This window comes from Symphalangus syndactylus, chromosome 21 (assembly GCF_028878055.3).
Source record: "Symphalangus syndactylus isolate Jambi chromosome 21, NHGRI_mSymSyn1-v2.1_pri, whole genome shotgun sequence".
Classification (NCBI taxonomy): Eukaryota; Metazoa; Chordata; class Mammalia; order Primates; family Hylobatidae; genus Symphalangus; species Symphalangus syndactylus.
The window spans coordinates 61560812-61582104 of record NC_072443.2 but is presented as its reverse complement, the minus strand read 5'-3'; the positions used below and the strand labels follow the sequence as shown (position 1 = coordinate 61582104).

At 40.9% G+C, this 21293-nt stretch overlaps 1 protein-coding gene across 6 annotated transcripts in view; it reads left to right on the top strand.

Annotated features, from left to right (window-relative positions):
- Positions 1-238: 238 nt before the first annotated feature.
- GRM7 (glutamate metabotropic receptor 7) overlaps positions 239-21293 on the top strand; it is an 879282-nt gene continuing 858227 nt past the window's right edge. For 5 of the 6 annotated variants that reach the window (XM_055260434.2, XM_055260432.2, XM_055260433.2 and 2 more), the window contains exon 1: positions 239-1067. In XM_055260434.2, coding sequence (XP_055116409.1) covers positions 549-1067 — 519 coding nt within the window. In that variant the 5' untranslated portion in view covers positions 239-548. The other variant, XM_063630706.1, reaches the window with a different exon arrangement.

The following is a 21293-nucleotide window of genomic DNA, read 5'->3' as shown; positions in this document are numbered from 1 at the left end:
GCTCTCGCTTGCTGCCCGCAATCCCTAGATTCCCTGGGGACCACGAAACTCCCATTCCGAGGAAACCTCCCCCCATTCCCCAGCCGCCCACCCGTTTCCCCCCCTTACCTCAGCACGCAGCCCCTCCCTGCGTGATGATGCAAACCAGTGGGGAGGGCTGGCGCTGGGAAGGGTGGGGAGAGAAGGAGAGCCAGCGAGGGAGGGAGGGAGTGGGAGGAGGAGGAGAGGGAGCCGAACGACCATTTAAAGCGATAGCAATCCCTGCCCTCTCCCCAGTGCTGGGCTGTTGGAGAGAGCGAGCAGCAAGCTGGTGAGCGCGAGCGCGGTGCGCCGGCCGGCTAACCCGAGAGCGCGAGGCTCCCCAGGCTGGCAGGCGCCGCGGGACCCCTCACCCTCTCTGGTCGCCCCTCCCCGGATTCCCCCACCCTCCGTGCCTGCAGGAGCCCCTGGGCTTTCCCGGAGGAGCTCGCCCTGAGGGGCCCTGACCTCGGCGAGCCCACCACCGTTCCCTTCAGCGCCGCCGCCGCCGCCGCAGCAGCCGGAGCAGCATGGTCCAGCTGAGGAAGCTGCTCCGCGTCCTGACTTTGATGAAGTTCCCCTGCTGCGTGCTGGAGGTGCTCCTGTGCGCGCTGGCGGCGGCGGCGCGCGGCCAGGAGATGTACGCCCCGCACTCAATCCGGATCGAGGGGGACGTCACCCTCGGGGGGCTGTTCCCCGTGCACGCCAAGGGTCCCAGCGGAGTGCCCTGCGGCGACATCAAGAGGGAAAACGGGATCCACAGGCTGGAAGCGATGCTCTACGCCCTGGACCAGATCAACAGTGATCCCAACCTACTGCCCAACGTGACGCTGGGCGCGCGGATCCTGGACACTTGTTCCAGGGACACTTACGCGCTCGAACAGTCGCTTACTTTCGTCCAGGCGCTCATCCAGAAGGACACCTCCGACGTGCGCTGCACCAACGGCGAACCGCCGGTTTTCGTCAAGCCAGAGAAAGTAGTTGGAGTGATTGGGGCTTCGGGGAGTTCGGTCTCCATCATGGTAGCCAACATCCTGAGGCTCTTCCAGGTAGGGCGGCGCTCCCTCCGGGGCGGAGCACACCGTGGCTACCTGCGCCCTTAACCCTAAAAGCTGGCTTGGACTCCGGTGGTGCGGGTCAGGTCAGCCTTCACTCATTTCCACCCTGGAGATCCTGCCGAATCCCTCCCACCCCGCCCGAGGAGATACCTTCCCTGCTTGGTTTATTTCCCTTTCATCTCTCCCCTGTCCACGCTCCACTCCATCTGGCTTGACATCTGGATTTATGGCCCCATTTACAAGAAGCAATCTGCGAAAAACAAGGCGATGATTTAAATGGGTTTGCATTAGGGTGAAATATGGTCCGAAAACAGGCTCTTAAAAGTGCCGAGCTCCTAGGAGAGCTGGTTAGGAGAATGGAATAGGAAAGATGAGAAGATGCCTCCAAACCGGGCATTTCCCAACTCCCCAGCTTCCCACCCACAAGCCAGCCTGCCAACCTGCACTCCCCTGGAAAATTTGGAGACAGCCTTAAGGAGGCACTTCTTAAATCGAGGGCTCGGTCTTAACCTAGATGTGGATGTTAAGTCCCCATCTCCCTCGGGTGGATTTCCCGACCTGTAGCCAGCCTCCGCGAAAGCCCAGGGCGCGAGGTGCTGGGACCTTCCTCATGTGGAGAGATGCTGCCCGCATACGTGACCCCCAGTTGGTTTGCTCCGGGCAATATTTTGCACCGTCTAAATTACATGTGCGATCCGGCCACTGGCCGGAGCTGGGCGATCAGCTTTCCACTCCTGCCACTTCAGACCTCAGCCCAGGGATGAGCTCATGCTAACTGCGAAACAAAATCGCTCTCCCTGCCTCCTCCCTCCTCCCCCCGCCCCCCTCACCCACTATCTCCCTGACGCAGACCCCAAGCCAAATCCTCGGCTTGGAGGACGATTCCCGGAGCGAGGCATGAAGGCGCCCGTTGAGAGGCAGAGGGGTGCGTGAAGCAGGGCCCCGTGGTCCTCCTGCTCTGGTGCCGGTGGGAGACAGAGAAAAAATGGGAGGAAGGCCGATCCGGGGCCGCTGAGCGGTGGGTTCTACCGCGGTGTTTTCTCGCTTCCTGCTCCAGCAGCCTCTGCCCCATGGCTCCTGAGCTGCACTGGGTAGGAATGAGTGGCTTTGGGGTTTAGAAATTGAGTTTCAGGGTCTCCGTGATTGTAAGTTCCCTCCTCTGTGTCTTTCCCTATATGTGCATCACTCTCTTTTTCTGTCTCTGTCTCCTTGCTGTTTTTTTTTTTTCTAATTTTTCTCTCCCTTTCAATCTCTCCCTCCTTTCCTCCTCTGTCTTCACTCCCAAGTTCTTGGGTCATCTCAGTATTAAAATGACCCTTTCCCAATGCATAGCGGCTCTCTCCCTGGCTGGTGGTACCCAAACCTAGTTAATCTCTTCCGCAGATGTACACGCTGATCCTGGCACCTTTATGCTCCTCATATCTAGAGAACCGGCCCCTCTCAGGTGCTTTCCCTAAAGGTGTTGGGCTTCAGAAGGGGACTCTGTGAGACCCAGGCTGTCACCACATCACCTCCAGGAGTGTGAAGTTTGCATTCAGGAAAGAGGAGTGCCCATCCAAGGCTGAAGCTTGCATGGCCCCTCTGATCCTCTGAGCATCTCTGACACTTCCTGAGTGCCATCATGGAAATCCTTGGAGGTCTGCAAACCTAAAAGTGCTTTGGGGCTAGCCATCACTCTGAGTTCCTTGCTTTTGGGAAGAACCTGGCTTGTAGCTGAAACCCAGAGCGCTTCCTTCATCTTTGAGCTTAAAGCTAGACAAGTTGAGGTAGCAGTGCAGCGGGAGAGGATGAGGTCAGAGATATTACCTGAGAGCCACTGGGGGCTGGGGTAGGTTACAGTGTTTTCCCTGTTAGCCTCTGGGGTTAAAGGCACAAAACGTTTTGTGTTTAGCATTTTAAAATTATTTTGCCTGTTTCTTCACTCACCCCGGGCAGTATTGCAGATGAGCCTGGCTCTGTCTGAAAAAAGAGTGAAATGTTAAAGTCAAGAAAGGGATTACGGACTAGGCTGAGGGACTGTGTTTACTGAAAAAGATTCCAGGGGGAGCTGATTCCTCCTCTGGTGTGGGAACCTGAGGCAACTTGCTAGGGGTGAAAAAAGGGGTGGGGGGGCTGGCCTTACACTAATTTCTCCATTCCCTGAGCTGAGGAGAAAGGAACCCAATGTTAGCGTTAGCATTGTGGCTTGGAAGTAAAACCATTCAGAGAAAACACTGTCATTTTCCTCTAATTTGCAAATTGCAGCTATTCATGTTGGATTGAATAGCTGAGGGAAAAAGAGCCCCTAGTTTTCACCTGCATTTATTGAGAAGAGGCTGGTAGTCTGAGGAATGCACCAACTTGTAGCTTGGGATGCATGCAAGCTAGATAAAACAGTTGGTTTGTATGTGTCCTGGTTAATCACTGCCCATGTTGGAATATGTATTTCATAGACCAACAATCTCTTCCAGTAGCCCTTTTTGCATGTGATCTTAGAAGCTCCTGTCATGTAACTCCAGTCCCCAGTTTTCCAGTTTCTCTAAGCCTGCAAAATGAGTAGAGAGAATAATGGTATACATACCCATTGTTCAAAGGCACACTTAGAGGGAGAGAAAAAGGACATAGTGAATCTTCTCTGGGATTCCTAGGTTCAGTTCAATTAAGATTGTCCTATATAAAAGAAACTCCTCCAAATGATTGAATTTCTAGCTTTCCAGTGATTTTGAGTTTTCTTTTTTCCTCTGGTCCCTGCAGGTTGCCTTAGGGACTATGCCAAACAGATCACTTGAGATATACATTTACAGTGAGATAAGACTGTAGGCTAGAAGAGGGAATACTTAGCGACTTAAAAGGGGGGTGCTGAGCACTGAAGGGAAGGAGGGAGAAAGGAGATGGTAATAGATGTAACGAATGCTGCTGCCCCCAGCAAAGTCAGGAATGAAGTTCCTTCCTGGAAATTTGGACCGGGGCAAGAATGACTCCTCAGATGTAAATAGTGTCTATGACTTTGAATTTTCATTTGACTGCTGGTGTACCAGATTGAAGATATAAGCTTAGCATGTCCTCTTTCTCTCCTCTCTTTACACACTGAGTGGGTTAGTAAAATGACATGTCTGAGGACAGGAATCGTATTCAGTGGGTCTTCAAATCAATCCAGGAATTTGAGGCTAATGAAATTAGTGTGTGGCCAGGGCTCTGCCAACTAGAATTAAATCACTGCAACTGCCCTGCAATGCATTTTCAGCCTCAAAGAAACATCAATTTCTGGAAACGAATTTCTGGAGATTTGTTCCTAAGCTTGCGCAAAATAATACTCTCCTAATGCTAAGAAAGATTAAACATAAATTAATATTGACTATAAGTAACATATTTTAAAAAAATCATCACAGAGTTGGGATGGCTTAAAGTAGAGAGGTTATATAATATGGTGACCAATAGATAAATCTCCCCTGACCACTGTTTTATGGGCAATAAGTAAGATATATTATAGCGGAAAGTGATGGGAACATTTTTATTCAAGGATTCTCCATTATTGACTTGACAGCAAACACTCTGAGAGTATAAATTACTCTGGCTACATTCTGACTCTGAATGAATAATATTTCATGTGTAGCGACATGGTCTACACTATAGACTTGGAATTGAATGGCATCTGATTCAGATGGATTTTTTTTTTTTCTCCCAAAGCAAGTAGATGGAAAAAGTGGTCAACTCTACCCTTGTTGGAGCATAATGCAAATCTAAGTCTGTGGACCTTGTATCATAAATGAAATGCTTTGGTAAATGTGTCAATGTTTTCCTTCTGTTAATTGAAACTTGAATGTAATATCAAACTTTTGGGATAATATTTTATATATAAATACCCAGATTTTTTTTCCTTTTCTCTCTCTCCATCGTAATCCGATAGAGCTGATGACATAGAGTGGTGTGGTATTACTACGGTGGTGAAATTTATTAAAAAAGCAACTTTAACCTATACTTTTTATAATTTCATAAGTATAGGTGTCACTGTCATTTGGAATAGTCTCTATAACAATCTCTGCCTCCACATTTACTGTGTTTTAGGAAATTTACCTAACAGATGGTGAGTGGGAAATTTTTAAAGGGGCATTTTTAAAAAGAGCAGAGGGAAGGAATGAAGACATGCACATATTATATTTGAAGACATCTCCACGTGTATTTCGTGTATACATACCCATGCAATTAAGATGTCTTTGGGCATTTTTCTCTTTAAGAATAATGGAAGCAATGAATGCATTTACTTCAACTTCATGAACATTTGGAGATTAACAAATTACAAGTGCTATGCTTCTTACATATATACAGGTTATATCATAGATATAAAAGACCATACTTGGATTTTACAGTGTGTTTTAGTCTCAATCCTGCCATTAACTGGCTATGTTACCCTAAAGAAATCTCTTAATTTTTCTAGGCCTCATTTTCCTTATCTGCCTTTTTTCTTTCTTTAAAAATGTAGTTTCTAAATGTCTGTAGTCTTTTTTGTTTAGCTTGGAAAAAGCTTTCTCTGGTCAAAACTGTCTTTGCACTTCCAGCTCCCACTTTTGGTGAGTTTCTGGGAACTTTTAAAATATATTTTCACACAGCTATCTTGGTCATTACTAGTCAAGTTAATTTCCTATATTCGGACTGCTTCTGTATTATTTTACAATTTACTTCTCAATCATATGTATCAAGGCTACTGGTAGGGAAAATGACCTCTCAGATCAGCTTACTGAAAGATCATAAGACACAAGGCAGGGAGTGAGAACTGTGGAATTTACAGTGGCAGCAAGCTATAGCTTTCGTATCTCCATGTAGTATTCCCATTCATCTTGCAAAAATATCAGACATTTCTCTCCCAAAACTGAGAAATGATGACATCCTGCCTATCTTCCTGGCCCCAGGGATGAGGTATGTGGCCAGGTCAAATGAAGCAGGCGACTGGTTCCTCTGTAGTCATTTGACCTCATCCAGGCCAATTAGAATCTTCCCGAAGATGTTTCTCTCAGAGATAAATGGGAACATTATCTCCTCTCTCTGGAATTTTTAAGCTGGGGAGATGTGATTCTGGGGCTCCCAGTGGCCATCCAACACAAGGAGAGAATTTCTATAGCATATAGTCAAGTAGACGTGAGTAGGGCTGAGTGGTGGGAGAGAGGGGGAGCCCTGCTGATATTCTGGAACTCCTACATTCAACTATATCTGAATCTAGATGTGTCTGTGAGTTTCTAGGACGTGTTATTTTTTGAAACACATTTCGCTTTTACTATTTTGAGTTTGATTTCAGCCATGTGCAGTTGAAAGCATTATAGCAAAAGCAGCTGATTTTCTGCATTAATGTAAGGTTCACTAACTGGCATTCATTCAGTGAAAAATCATGCTGTAGATAACACTTTCTTTACTTTAAACACAATTCTTTTAGCCCAGCTTTGGGACATTCAAGACTCGATGTCCTTCTCTTCCCAACATTTACTGTAATTGATTTCAGCCTTTGTGATCACATCTTCCCTATCTCGATGCAGTTGTGAGAGAAGACGGACACTTCTGATGTAACCTGCGGGATGTATAGGCCTCCTATCTGAAAGCTTTGGAACCATACTTGGTTCCTTTCATTAAAGCAAATCTTTTGTTGATATCCCCAGGGCACAGAAACATTTCCATAGTATAATGGAATACAAAGTACATTAAACTCCTGGGTCACTCTACAGTAAGCAACAAGCCTAATTCTGCTTCTTGTCCCCTTTTACATTAAGTAGACAATTAAAAACAGCTGCAAACATATTTCCCAACCACTAAAATGCATATATGCTCTCTATGTAAAATGATATTTATGCAACATATAGTCAGGCTGGTTAATTAATGGACCTTTTGTGAGTTGACATATTCAATATATAAGTTTTCTGCACATAAAAAATCAAAACAATAAAACCTATGTACAGATAAATATCTGTCTGAAAGAGTGTTGAGTCAACCTCCTTCATCTTATATTTCCATGTTTGACAAATAACCTGCTTTCAACTATATTTACGACTAAATATTTTTTGAATCATATTATTAGATTATAAAGTCAAAATTCAAATATATGAATTTCAATGATACAGCATATATGTGACATTTTATGCAAACAGACTTTCTAATCTTTTTTCAATAAAAGTAGTAGTAACCATAATAATAATTTGAGTCCTTACTATGAGCCACTGTGCCATGTGCTAAAAGTACTTCATTTCATTCTGTTCTCACAGTAGTCCTGCAATGTATATATGCTCATCCCTATTGTTCAGCTAAGGAAAGTGATTCTCATACCCCAAAGTCACATAGCTGGTAAGTGGCAAAGTCTGGATTCAAACTTAGATTTGTCTGACAACAAACCACTATGTATACTGCTCAGTTGTTGCACAAATGCATAAATGCTTGAAGTAATTACAGATTTTCCTATCCTGAATTTATAGTGGTTTAAAGACATCACAGTTGCTGATTGCTTAACCGTATCTATTTACAGAAATATATGTTTTATTTTAATCCTAAAACAAGATTAATTTTGTAGGCCCATAGAAACTTGAGCACACAAACCCTTACCTCCAAATGAAAAATGCTTGTTCTCCATTATACAACAAGTAGCCCCGTATGCAGGAAATAAATCTACAGTAGACTTTTCATTCAAATAAATGAGAAGATGTTTCATCTTGTCTTGATTCAGTACCCACCATTATGGATTATGATGGCTCTTTCTAAACTTTATTTCATTCACTCCACCCTTTCTACAAACCTCAATTAGGGAAATCCATCATTTGGACATATGTGCAAAGTGAGAGGACTGTATTAATACAATTGCTGAAAGTCAAGTTGATAGAGCACAGGAAGTACATCCTAATAAATGCAACATTAATGTTTGTGTGGGCCGTGGAGGGAAGGGTAGGAGAGTTTTCAGTTTAATGGGTTATTTTGCCTCTTGCTGTAAAAGAGCTGCAGCTTAGTAGTTTTATGGTTGGTCATTTGCAGAATTCTCCATCTTTGAGTGTTGTGCTTTTGTCATTCCATGGCTGCTGACTCTTTCTTTTATTCTTGATGGAAAGTAGCAAGAAAGTCACTTAAAGGGCTCAGTGTAGTCTTCTACATTATTGTTTAAACAAAAATATTTCCATTTTTAAAGGGCTCTTTAAACATTTTTATTATGTTTTAAACTTGACTATGTTCTGAGAGGGTTAGCTCATGCAGACATCAGGGGGAAGATTTCCCAGGAGAAAACACACTCTATCAAAGGAATTATCAGAATTTCCATGTAGGGGTTAAGAATCAAATTCTGGAGTAAGACAGGCCTGGATTTAAATCCACACACTCCACTGACTGCCTGTCTGACATTGATCAAAAAGGTACCACACCTTTCACCAATTTTCTTATCTTTGGAATGGGTATAATAAAAATGTACCTGTCTGATAGAGTAATTGCAAGGATTGCATGAAATATGCATGGAAATATTTTGGCACTGAGATTAACATGTTTAATAAATTTAAAAGCTATGTTAAAGTTATTAGATGGACATTAAGTGTCAATATTGCTTAACTAATCATTATTGCTAATTTTGAATTTTGCTGTTTAATTACCATAGTAGTTATACTAGATTACACTCTTCTCTGTTTCTTCTGCTAAATTGAAAATTTACATATATATGTATAATTTACATCTATCTATCTATCTATCTATTATCTATCTATCTATCTATCTATCTATCTATCTATATGGAGAGAGAGAAAGAGCAAAAGAGAGAACTGTGAGAGAGACAGAAGGAGAGAGATAGAGAGTGAGAGATAACACACACACACACACACATGCACAGAGAGAACATTTTAGTGATGTTGCTCAGTGGAATGAAAATTTTTATGGAACTGATTAAAGGAAATAATGAATTCCATGGACTTAAGACAACAGCAAGGCTAAGAGCAGTGGAAGTCTGGCAGCCTTGAGCTTGAATTCCATTGCGGACCCTTTCTATCTGCAGAGCTTTGGGAAAGTTACACTTTTATAAGCTTTACTCCTTCTTTCCTTATCTTTATTTTTTCCTAGAAATATTTATTAAGCACCTTCCATATGCACTTTTCTAAATGCTTGGACACATCAGTAAAAATGTAAAAGCTTTCTCTCTCTCTCTCCTTTCCTCTTCTTTTTTTTTTTTTTTTTTTGGTTCTCCCTCTCTTCTCTCCCTTCTCCCCTCTCTCCTCCCTCCTCTCTCTCTCAGCTTACACTCTCATGTGTGAAAACAGATGGATGTTATAAATACATCCTATGGATGTTACAAGTTGGTGAACATTATGGGATAAGGAAAAGAATGTGGAACTTGCTGAAGATTGTCGGGTTGGTAGTGCTAGGGGCTATAAATGTGGCCTCTACTTTTAAGTAGGGTAATAGCGTAGATTTGATGAGGTGACAATTGAGCAAAGACTTGAAGCAAGGGAGTTGGCATAGTGGATTTAAGGGAAGACCACTCCCTGGGAGTAGGAATGACCAGTGCCAAAACTCCAAGGCAAAAATGGGCCTGGAAGAATATTGTAGAGGCCATTGTGGCTGAGTAGAGTCAATGAGGAGGAAGGGACAGCAGGAGGTCTTGAGGTCAGAGATGTGATGGGGCTAGTTCATGCAGGGCCATCGCAGGCATTTTGTCATTTACTCTAAATGTTGGCAGCCAGTGGTAGGATTGTAGCAGAGGTATGAGATGAGCTGTCTCTTGTTCGAAAAGGGCAACGCTCTGTGGTATTGAGGGTAAGGGCGAAGAGTAGTATCAGGGAGAACAGAGAAGAGGCATTTCCAGGTAAGATCGATGGTTTGGTGGCTTGAGCTTCTAAGAAGGGATGTGTTTTGAGGGTTGAAACAGGATTTCCAGGCAGGTAGAATGTGGGATGTGAAAGAAAGAACAGGATCAAGACCACTTAACCCAAGATTTTGGGCCTGGGCAACTGGGAAGGTGAGATTATTATCATCTGAAATTGAAAAGATTCAATTGGGGTGGAACAGGGTTAGGGGTTAAGGATCAGTTTTGGAGACAGAAGGTTCCAGAAGTCTGTAGGTCTGAAGAAAGATCTGAACTAGAGATACATTGTGTAAAATGGAGACATTAAGAATAATTATCGAAAGGGTTATTTTAAAGATTAAATGAGGAAGTGGAATTAGCACTGTAGGTTCTAAAAACACTTAGCAATTAGTGAAAAATAATTATCTGAAATGAAAGAAAATCCTGTAGTTTGTTTCTGCAGTAAAACTGAACAAAATGGTATCTCATTATTTTAATAACATTTGTGACACAATTATTCTAGTCAGACACCATAACTATAAACATTTAGAGGAAGCATTTCAGTTTCCTACGTTTCTCTCTGATGTTATAATTGCAACCATATTTTGTAAGGTTTAAGTTAGTTGGATAGGGTGGCTCTTTGATGAGAATCAATTCTGAACTACTTAGTTAATGCAATAATATACTATTTATTATTATTATTTTATGTTCTTCATTAAACTCAGTTGAAAATTTGTCATCACTGATACACATGATGAAATTTAGGTAGTTACCCAGGTAGTTAAGAAAAAAATAAGGGGCTTATCTTAAAATATGCATATGCATACTTACTTTCAACAATTTCACCAGACATTTCATGTATTTCCTTGACTTTTTAAATTAAAAATATGATGGGAAATTTTATCTCCTAGGTTGTCATCTGCCTTTAGGTATTTGAAAACCATTAAACAGATTTTGTGGCGTAACCAAAATTCTGTTCCATTTTCATTTGGCTACCAGATATTGGTCTAAGTGTGTACTTACAATAAAAATGCATGACCATGTTGTCTCAACACATCTATGATTTTATTTTAACACTATCATTATGTAAGCTATATTTTAATTGTAATTATAACACATTTTATATCAACACACATACATTTCTAGTATTCAGGGGGAAAGCAGAATGTAGTAAATTTTATCAAAATATAGCTTCTGAAGAACGGAACAGAGGGTAATTGTGTAATTCTGTATTTACCATAATTAAGTTCAGTAGAGTTGGCATAATAAAATTAAGATTAAAAAAAAATCCCCAAACCATTAAGGCACCATAGCTCCCTCTCCTCCACCCCTTTCCACATCAGAGAACACAGACTTAGCATCTTTCTGTATAGAAATCAACAAAAAACAGGCAAGTAAATGAATGGTAGGCATGAGAAGAGTAGAACTATGAAAAGACACATGGAAATGAAATGTTACTTTTGGATTTGAGAGGTGTGAAAGATCCACTAGTTTGTATGCCTACTGGGACCACAATTTCTGAAACAGTTAAGCTAAAGGTCAAAAATGCTGTCCCACCATCCTTATGAGGAGGGACATACTTATATGCTAATCATTGCACCCTGTTTCATTGAGAAGATTATCACAACAACTCTATTATATGAAGCAAAGTACATTGTTTTTAAATGATTGCCATTTCCTCAACTGCCACTCTTCAAGCTTGCATGCTCCCATTCTCTCTCTCTTACTCTCAATCTTGCTCTTTGTTTGCCTTGATCTCACTCTCTCTGTTTCATGGATTATTTAAGTCTGAAGTGCAAGAATGGCTTATGGGAGAAGATCGTTGTATTTTTTTTTTTTTATTATACTTTAGGGTTTTAGGGTACATGTGCACAATGTGCAGGTTTGTTACATATGTATCCATGTGCCATGTTGATTTCCTGCACCCATTAACTCGTCATTTAGCATTAGGTGTATCTCCTAATGCTGTCCTTCCCCCCTCCCCCCACCCCACAACAGTCCCTGGAGTGTGATGTTCCCCTTCCTGTGTCCATGAGTTCTCATTGTTCAATTCCCACCTATGAGTGAGAACATGCAGTGTTTGGTTTTTTGTCCTTGCGATATTTTTTTTTTAATTATACTTTAAATGCTGCGATACATGTATAGACGTGCAGTTTTGTTACATAGGTATACATGTGCCATGGTGGTTTGCTGCACCCATCAACTCTTCATCTACATTAGATATTTCTCCTAATGCTATTCCTCCCTTAGCCCCCTCCCCCCCACCCCCAACAGGCCCTGGTGTGTGATGTTCCACTCCGTGTGTCCATATGTTCTTATTGTTCAACTCCCACTTATGAGTGAGAACATGTGGTGTTTGGTTTCCTGTTCCTGTGTTAGTTTGCTGAGAATGATGGTTTCCATCTTCATCCATGTCCCTGCAAAGGACATGAACTCATCCTTTTTTATGGCTGCATAGTATTCCGTAGTGTATATGTGCCACATTTTCTTTATCCAGTCTATCATTGATGGGCATTTGGGTTGTTCCAAGTCTTTGCTATTATGAACTGTGCTGCAATAAACATATGTGTGCATGTGTCTTTACAGTAGAATGATTTATAATCCTTTGGGTATATGCCCAGTAATGGGATTGCTGGGTCAAATGGTATTTCTGGTTCTAGATCCTTGAGGAATCACCACACTGTCTTCCACAATGGTTGAACTAATTTTCACTCCCACCAACATTTTTTTGGGATGACGGAGTCTTGCTCTGTCATGCCCTGGAGTGCAGTGGCGCGATCTCAGCTCACTGCAACTTCCACCTCCCAGGTTCAAGTGATTCTTCTTCCTCAGTCTCCTGAGTAGCTGGGATTACAGGCACCCACCACCAGGCCTGGCTAATTTTTTGTATTTTTAGTAAAGACAGGGTTTCACCATATTGGCCAGGCTGGTCCCGAACTCCTGACCTCAGGTGATCCACTGGTCTCGGCCTCCCAAAGTGCTGGGATTATGGGCGTGAGCCACCATGGCCGGCCAGTAATTTTTGTATATAAATATATATACAATATAGCATAGTGGTTAAGAGTACAGGTGCTGAATTGAACATAGTTCAAATTCCTGCTTTCCACTTGCTAACCATGTGAGCTTCAGCCATTTACCTGATTATCAGGGCCTCACTATCCCCAATGGTGAAATAATGTTAACAATAGATCCATCTGCATAGGCCTGTTTTCAGTGTTAAATGAGGTTCTTCATGTCAAGCACTTAATACAATGCCTACCGCACAGTGAGGTCTATTATTTATTATTAATAGTATTAGTGTCAGTATTTTCAGCATACCAGGTACTGTCTTTCCTAGCCTTATTCCATTATCCCCTAACTCCAGTTCCTGTCACGCACCCTGTACAAGGGCAAGGTTGTCACAGAGCTTTTGCCTATGCTGGTATCTGACCCCTAGTCATCTCTGAGGCTGGGCCAGTTCCTGGCATTTATTGTTGCCCATTGAAACAATCCCTGGTTGGAGAAAGGAAGTTGGATGTTAAGGCAAAGCAGGGTGAAAGAGAGATTGTTTCATCTCTTCTTCACCTAGGGGATTGAGTGAAATATTCACACATCAGAAGGATGATCAGGCAATGGGCAAACTGCTTAATTACATAGTTTAGTAATTGAGACCAAGCCAGACAGACTGAATTTTAACTCCTTTCCAGCACATACTGACAGGGGGAACTTATGTGTTTATTGTAACCTCTCTAAGCCTGTGTCTACCTCTGAAAGAAAGAAATAATAATATTAGGATGTGCTGCATACTGTTGTTGTGAAGAATGAATGAGTAAATCCTTCTAAAGCACTAGGCACATTGTTTGGCATATAGCAAGTGCTCAATAAAGGTTAGTTGCCACAACTGCTTATAATAACTCATATTATTAGTAAGTAGTTGAACAACTCTGAGATCCTTCCTTTTCTTAAATTGCACATGATCTTTTGGACAACCAGTTTACATTTATCAAGTGTCATTTACATGAAAAGCCTCAGGAGCCCAGAAGTCTTTAAACTGTACTGCCAGTCAGAGCCAGCTCTGGGCAGGCCACATCAATACCACCACTACCACCATCATCATTGCCATCCTCATTGATCAACTGGTCATATTCAGTACTTTCTGTGTGCCAGATACCAAGCTTTTCCCTATATATGGATTACATCATTTTCTTCTCCCACTCAGGTAGGAAAAATTCTTATCATTTTACTGATAAAGACACTGAGGTGTTGAAAGGATAAGCAACTTGACCATTAGTGAGAGAGACAGAGCTAGGATACTCAAGCCCCTGTCTCTCTGACTTCATGAACCCTTGAATGTTATTATACTACATCCTGGTAAGAAATTTTTCTTTCAGCCACTCCTGTGAGAGTAGAGAAGCTTCTTGATCTCCATATCTTTCTGTTCCCTATGACACCCTAGCCTCAGTACTAGGAGGTAGTGAAGGGGACCTCTTCAAAGACCGTTCAAGGAAAACTTACTCCTTTCAGCCTTTCCTGAATCAACTAATATTTTATTTCCTTCTTAAGAATCCCCACATGTTCCTTTATGTTAGTTACCTTGACCTTTTAGTATTCTTACATTCTACACATGACTCATCCACTCTATTTAAAGTTAATTTATTTGAGGTCAAGTGTGGGGTCTTACTCATCCTGAAGTACAATTATCCTCTATAGCATCTAACTCTATGCTTTTCATCTTGCAGGACTTCTGCAAATATTTATTTCAGTTTTGTTGAATTGTGCTCATCAACAGTACATTAGAAGTTATGCAGAAAATGCTTTCTCATCAGGGAAACATTCTAACTAAAATTGTAGCTGTTTTTTAAATAAGATTATCACAGAGGTCTTGGTTCTGCACATTTTTTTTTTGATTATTTCATATTACCTTATTTTAACATGTACTGATAAGCCTGATGATATGGTTTGGCTGTGTCTCCACCACCCAAATCTCACCTTGAATTGTAATAATCCCCATGTGCTAGGGCGGGGCCAGGTAGAGGTAAATTGAATCACGGGGGTGGTTCCCCCATACTGTTCTCTTGGTAGAGAATCAGTCTCACGAGATCTGATGGTTTTATAAACCAGAGTTCCCCTGCACAAGCTCTCTTGCCTGCTGTCATGTAAGGCGTAGCTTTGCACTTCATTTGCCTCCTGCCACGATTGTGAGGCCTCCCCAGCCGTGTGGAACTGTGAGTCAATTAAACCTCTTTTCTTTATAAATTACCCAGTCTTGGGTATATCTTTATTAGCAGTGTGAGAACAGACCAATCACCTGAGTTTTCTTTATCAAGCCTACAAATTTTTACCTGCTTATAACTTAGCTTATTGATTATGTCATTGACTTATCCATTTACAAAAATATTATTTGATCATGCCAGGGGTGAAGTAGGGTGGGGAGGTGCATCTTAGAACCATAAATTGGTTTTCTAGAAAAGTAACATAAAGAACTGGAGTTCTCTCATATTTCTGCAGAACTCATTCATTGTTATATTTTTATAATTTTATTCATTCTTACTTACAAACTATCTTAAAAGGGTTTAATCTCAATTTGTTTATCTTCCTCTACTCAGTCTTGATGGGAAGCTAGTAGGATGAATGGAAGAAAGTTATGGCATGGCCGGGCATAGTGGCTCATGCGTGTAACCATAGCACTTTGGGAAGCCAAGGCAGGTGGATCACCTGAGATCAGGAGTTCAAAACCAGCCTGGCCAACATGGCGAAACCCCATCTGTACCAAAAATATAAAAATTATCCAGGTGTGGCGGCGGGTACCTGTAATCCCAGTTACTCGGGAGGCTGAGGCACAAGAATCTCTTGAACCCAGGAGGCGGCGGTTGCAATGAGCCGAGATTGCGCCACTGCACTCCAATCTGGGTGACAGAGCGAGGCTCCATCTCAAAAAAAAAAAAAAATTATTATGGCATGAATCAAGGGCCACTGGGTAGGAGTCAGGGCCTTGGGCTTTCCTGTTTGTTTGTTTCTCCCCTGTTAATATTAGCTAATGCCTTGAGTGCTTGCTGGGTGCAAGAAACTTTGCTGGCTGTGGCAAATGGATTGTTTCATCCAACTTGTTTGAGAGTCATACAGTGAAACTGCATGTTCTTATGACCCCCATACTACACACATGGAGCAGAGCCTTTGAAGTGCATATATACTCATGTTCAAATATGATGATGGTAGAACTTGAACTCAGGTCCATGTGACTGATAAGTCAGAGGTCTTTACCACTAAATTTTTTTTTTTTTTTTGGAGAAGCAGTCTCAGTGCATCACCCAGGCTGGAATGCAGTGGCACCACCTCGGCTCACTGCAACCTCCGCGTCCCGGGTTCAAACGATTCTCTTGCCTCAGCCTCTGGAGAAGCTGGGATTATAGGCACCCATCACCACGCCCATCTAATTTTTGTATTTTTAATAGAGACGGGGTTTCACCATACTGGCCAGGCTGGTCTCAAACTCCTGAACTTAGATGATCCACCTGCTTCAGCCTTCCAAAGTGCTGAGATTATAGGCATGAGCCACCAACCCTGGCCTACCACTAAATTGAAGTTGTGTAACCCTACGAAGGTGACACAACTTTAAGTAGCTTCTATAATTTCCTCAGCTCTTTTTGTAATGAAGTCTTTGTCTGATTGCAAGCTTACAGGAGGTGAGGAGTGTGTGGAGGAATTTCAGCCAATTGAATGGAATTTTCCTTAATACGGGTGAGGGCTGTTTTATGACATTAATAAATAAATCCATTCATTCAAAATATATTGAGTATCTACTATGTGCAAAGGCATTTCTCAGCACATGCATCATGTTAGTGAGCTGCTCTTTTTTAAACTTCCCACAGCAGGCAGAGAAGTCTGGTACTGGTTTGCCTGCTATATGAAGGGGTTTGATGCAGGGAGCCTAGCTGATTCCACAGTGTCAAAACCAAGACAAACTCACATTAATTCATAGGCACCTTGATGCCAGGATACAGCAGCACACTTGGATCTTACTATTGTTGACTGGGATTAATGATAAAATAGCTTTGGGTTTGTTATGAAAAGTGGGCATGTTCATGGACTTAATGGTTCTATATAGATATGTAGACACATCATGTATCATCAGCCTGCAGCTACCTGACATCCCCTGCTACTCCTGCTTTTACATGCCAAGCAAGGGCCTTCTCATCTCGCTTATGGATAAGCTTTTAACAATGGCAATGGGGCCTAGCATCACCTAGTAACCGTATCACTGGCTAAACCAGTGGTTTTTCAAATTTGTTCTTTGATAGGCCCATGAGGTAGATTGACATTCCGCTTGTATGAGTAGAAAATGGTGTTCGTTTATAATTCATCGGGAAGAAAATAGGCCACTGGATATAATTTCCTCATTAAAAAATTTCATATAGCTGGATATGAAAAATTTTAAATTGAGGATATATATACACATATGCCTACACAGATATCACACACACACACGCACACACACACATGACTTCTGCTAGTAAATAACAAATGAAATTGTTAGTAGTTCTATATACCCATAAGCAGGAAAGTAGCTGATCAGATTTAACTCAATAACTTACGTTTTTTTTTTACAGATTTGTGGTTACAACTCTATCTACAGATATATTTGCTGAAGAAAATATTTCTTCCACCTTCCACAGCAAAATTCCATTCATTTAAGACCAATACAGCATGTCCCAAATGTCTTAGTCCAGTTTCAATCTTTAATAGCTTCAGAAGTGTGAAATTACAAACATGCCCCCCAAAAATCATTTGAAAGTTTAATTATTTAAATTTCTCTTTGTATTTACATTTGTGGATTTTGAAAAATCAATATTTAATTGTACTTTTTTGTTGCTGTCCTTCTGATTGAAGATGGCGAACATTGACTTAAAGACCAAAAAGTTGTAACTAAGTATGTATTATTCAAAATTATTAAAACTAAATAAGTGACCAAGAAATTCAAATGATTAGACTTTCAAAGGGTGATTTTGTGTTTGTGTGTGTGTGTGTGTGTGTGTGTGTTTGTGTGCAGTATTTTTTCTTCTGAAGAAATTGATCTTGAAACTCTACTAAGATTTTAGGGACATCTAGTTTAATGAGCAAATACTTTGTGCCTGGGACTGCACCATGCACTAGATATTTAAGAGATTAACATAAAATAATAATAATAATAATAATAATAATAATAATACAAAAGCAACAACACATCCTCTCAGACATGGAAGAAAATTCCACTTGGGAAATGGACCAATACATCACACACTAATAAAATAGCAAAGGCTCTCAAACATCAATGTGCTGAAGAATCACATGGCAAGCATGCCAAGCAGGCAAATTCCAGGGCCCCTTCTCCAGCTGGACAAGTGTAAGGCTCTAGAAACTTTATTTTTCTTGAATGCTCTCAGGAGATTCTGAGATTGGTGTTTTCAATTGCCCTCAAACCAGTCTGCATCAGATCTGCCTGAAAGTCTTGTTAAAACACACATTGTTGGGCTCTACCCTCAGAGTTTCTGGATCACTAGATTTGCATTTCTAACCAGTTCCCAGGTGCTACTGATATCACTGGTCCAATGACCACACCTTAAAAACCCATTGCTTACAGAAAATACCTTCAATATAGGATGTGTGTTTCATGAAAGATGAGTTTACAGAGACCCATAGGAGTACAAAGGGCCTCTACCCAAAATTGGCCAAAGGTAATCTAAAAACTAGCTAGATTTTTATTGAACCAAGCCAGATTATAAGAACTTTAATTCTTATAAGATTATAAGAACTACCTCATTTAATATTTTCAATAAGATACGTAAGTCCTACTTAATGTCCCCAATGTACAGATAAATTAATTTACCCAAGTCATACAACCAGTAAGCAGCAGATTAAAAATTCAAATCTAGAAAGTCTGATTCCAGAGCCCACACACTTTTATACTTATATTATTTTCAATGGACAAATTATAATTGTATTACATTTATAGAATACAGTGTGATGTTTTTGATATATGAACACAGTGGAGTGATTAGATCAAGGGAATCACACTTACTTGACCTTGTTTTGTGGCGATACATTTGAAATTTATTCTCTTATTTTGAAAGATATAACACACTACACCCTTACCTGTTCTGTTTTACTTATTTTGCTTAATCATTCTGCTTATATACAGGGGTAAAATGTTGTCAGCTCAGGCTTTCTGGAGGAACTGACCTCTGAGTGTAATTTTTAGAAAGATGAGTGGACATAAAAATATTACCATTTTTTAAAAGATGTTGTGAATAGTATCAGGACTTCTAAAAGAGCCGGACCTCACCACACAGTTACCTCAAGCAAGTCTGATGATTAATAGTCTAGAATAGGAGGATAACTATGGGATGCTAGGAAGAATTCTGGGAACCTGAGGTTAGAATTCAGTATCTATTTATAATGAGTCTGGCTGCAATAATAGAACCTGAATAAGAGTTACTTACCTAACTTTCCTCATGTAACAGTTTGGAGATTATTTTTATGTTAATTCAGCCACTAAGTGGTGTCCATGAGGGACTAGGTTCTCTTATCTTCCTGTCCTCTCACCTCTGGTGTGTCACTGTGTTGCAAGATAGTTGCAAGACAGCTACTGAATCTGCAGCTGCATTCCCAATGTTTAACCCAGAAGAAAGAACATTTAAAAGAGGATCTGCTTCTAAGTCCTGGAGCAAAGAAAGTATTTACCAAAACTCATCATCAGACTTTCACTTAGATCTCATTAGCTAGGGCTTTAAACTGGCCACCTTAGTTTTGAGGATATTAGGGATTTGGCAATCAGAGTTTTGATAGCAGGGAATGAGGACAGAGTGAGTGATTAATCAGATGGCTCACAGAGTCTGCACAGACTTCCTTCCCAGTCTCCCCGACAAATAACCCCAAATTCTACTTTATTTTATGCATTTTACCTTGAATAGTGGGGAAAAATTACTTATCTGTAAATAGCCTCCTACAAAGGGTACAATTATATAATTATACAACCCCCTAGAGAGCCTCTTTCTTCTAAAAACTCTTTGAAAAATGTTCAGGGTTGAAGATATTTTGATCTTAATTTAGTAACTTGCAGTTGATTATCCTGGAATGACATTCTCTTTCTCTGCAGCTGTCCTGGCGGGCTTTAGAAAATTTTGGAAGAAGTGGACAGAGAATTCTTATGGTTCACATATAAACAATATGAATCTTTCGGAAGAAAAATTCATTTAGGGACCAAAAGGCCCTTTATATCTGATTTTTTTTTCCCTCTCACCAAATTTTCACAAATTTTCCTTTCCAAAATGCCTTTGAGCAAATCTGTTTGATATCACCCCATCCACTTCTCCTGTCTGAATTCTTTATTACTAAGAATTCTTCAGCATTCCATTTCTCACTCCTCTTTGTCAAAAGCATTTCTCAGTGTCTTTATTCCTTCTCGTTTCATATTTGGACTCATCTCTCAAACTGAAAAAGGAGATTGCTATGGTTTCTCCAGAAGCTTGGAGAACTTCCCTTGGCAAAAAAAGGTAGAGATGTTAATTAACTTGAAAGGTAAGCAATGTGTGTAATGCTTCTAATAATTTATTAAAAGTTTATTATAATCAGTATAAATTATGATAATTTATTATAAGTGTATCTCTCAGTTAGTCTGTAGTTCAGTTTGGACTTCGCTGGCTTGGCAATCAGTTTTCTGCTCAGTGATTCAAGGGCTTACCATTTCCATCATGTGCCTATACATTGTCTCAAAAAGGAAAGGAGAGAGGAAATTGCAAGCTCAATTATAAACTCATTATTCTTCAAATACACATTCTTTTTTTCTTTTAATTTTTATTTTTAGTTCTGGGGTACCTGTGCAGGATGTGCAGGTTTGTTACATGGGTAAACGTGTGCCATGGTGGTTTGCTGCACTGTCAACCCATTACATAGGTATTAAGCCCAGCATGCATTATCTGTGTTTCCTAATGCTCTCCCTTCCCTCACTCTACCCACCGACAGTCTCCAATGTGTTGTTCCCTTCCCTGTGTCCATGTGTTCTCATTGTTCAGCTCCCATTTATAAGTGAGAACATGCGGTGTTTGGTTCTCTGTTTCTGCATTAGTTTGCTGAGGATAATGTCTTCCCGCTTTATCCACGTCACTGCGAAGGACTATCATTCATTTTATGGCTGCATAATATTCCATGGTTTATATGTACCATATTTTCTTTATCCAGTCTATTGTTGATGGGCATTTGCTCTAATACCCAGAATCTACAAGGAACTCAAACAAATTTACAAGGAAAAAACAAAACCTCATTACAAATGGGCAAAGGACATGAACAGATACTTCTCAAAAGAAGACATTCATGCAACCAACAAGCATGAAAAAAAACTCAACATCACTGATCATTAGAGAAATGCAAATCAAATATATGTTCTTATCAAATTTCTGGTAGCATTCTGTGGGCCAGTAAGCAGTAATGTGGCCACACTC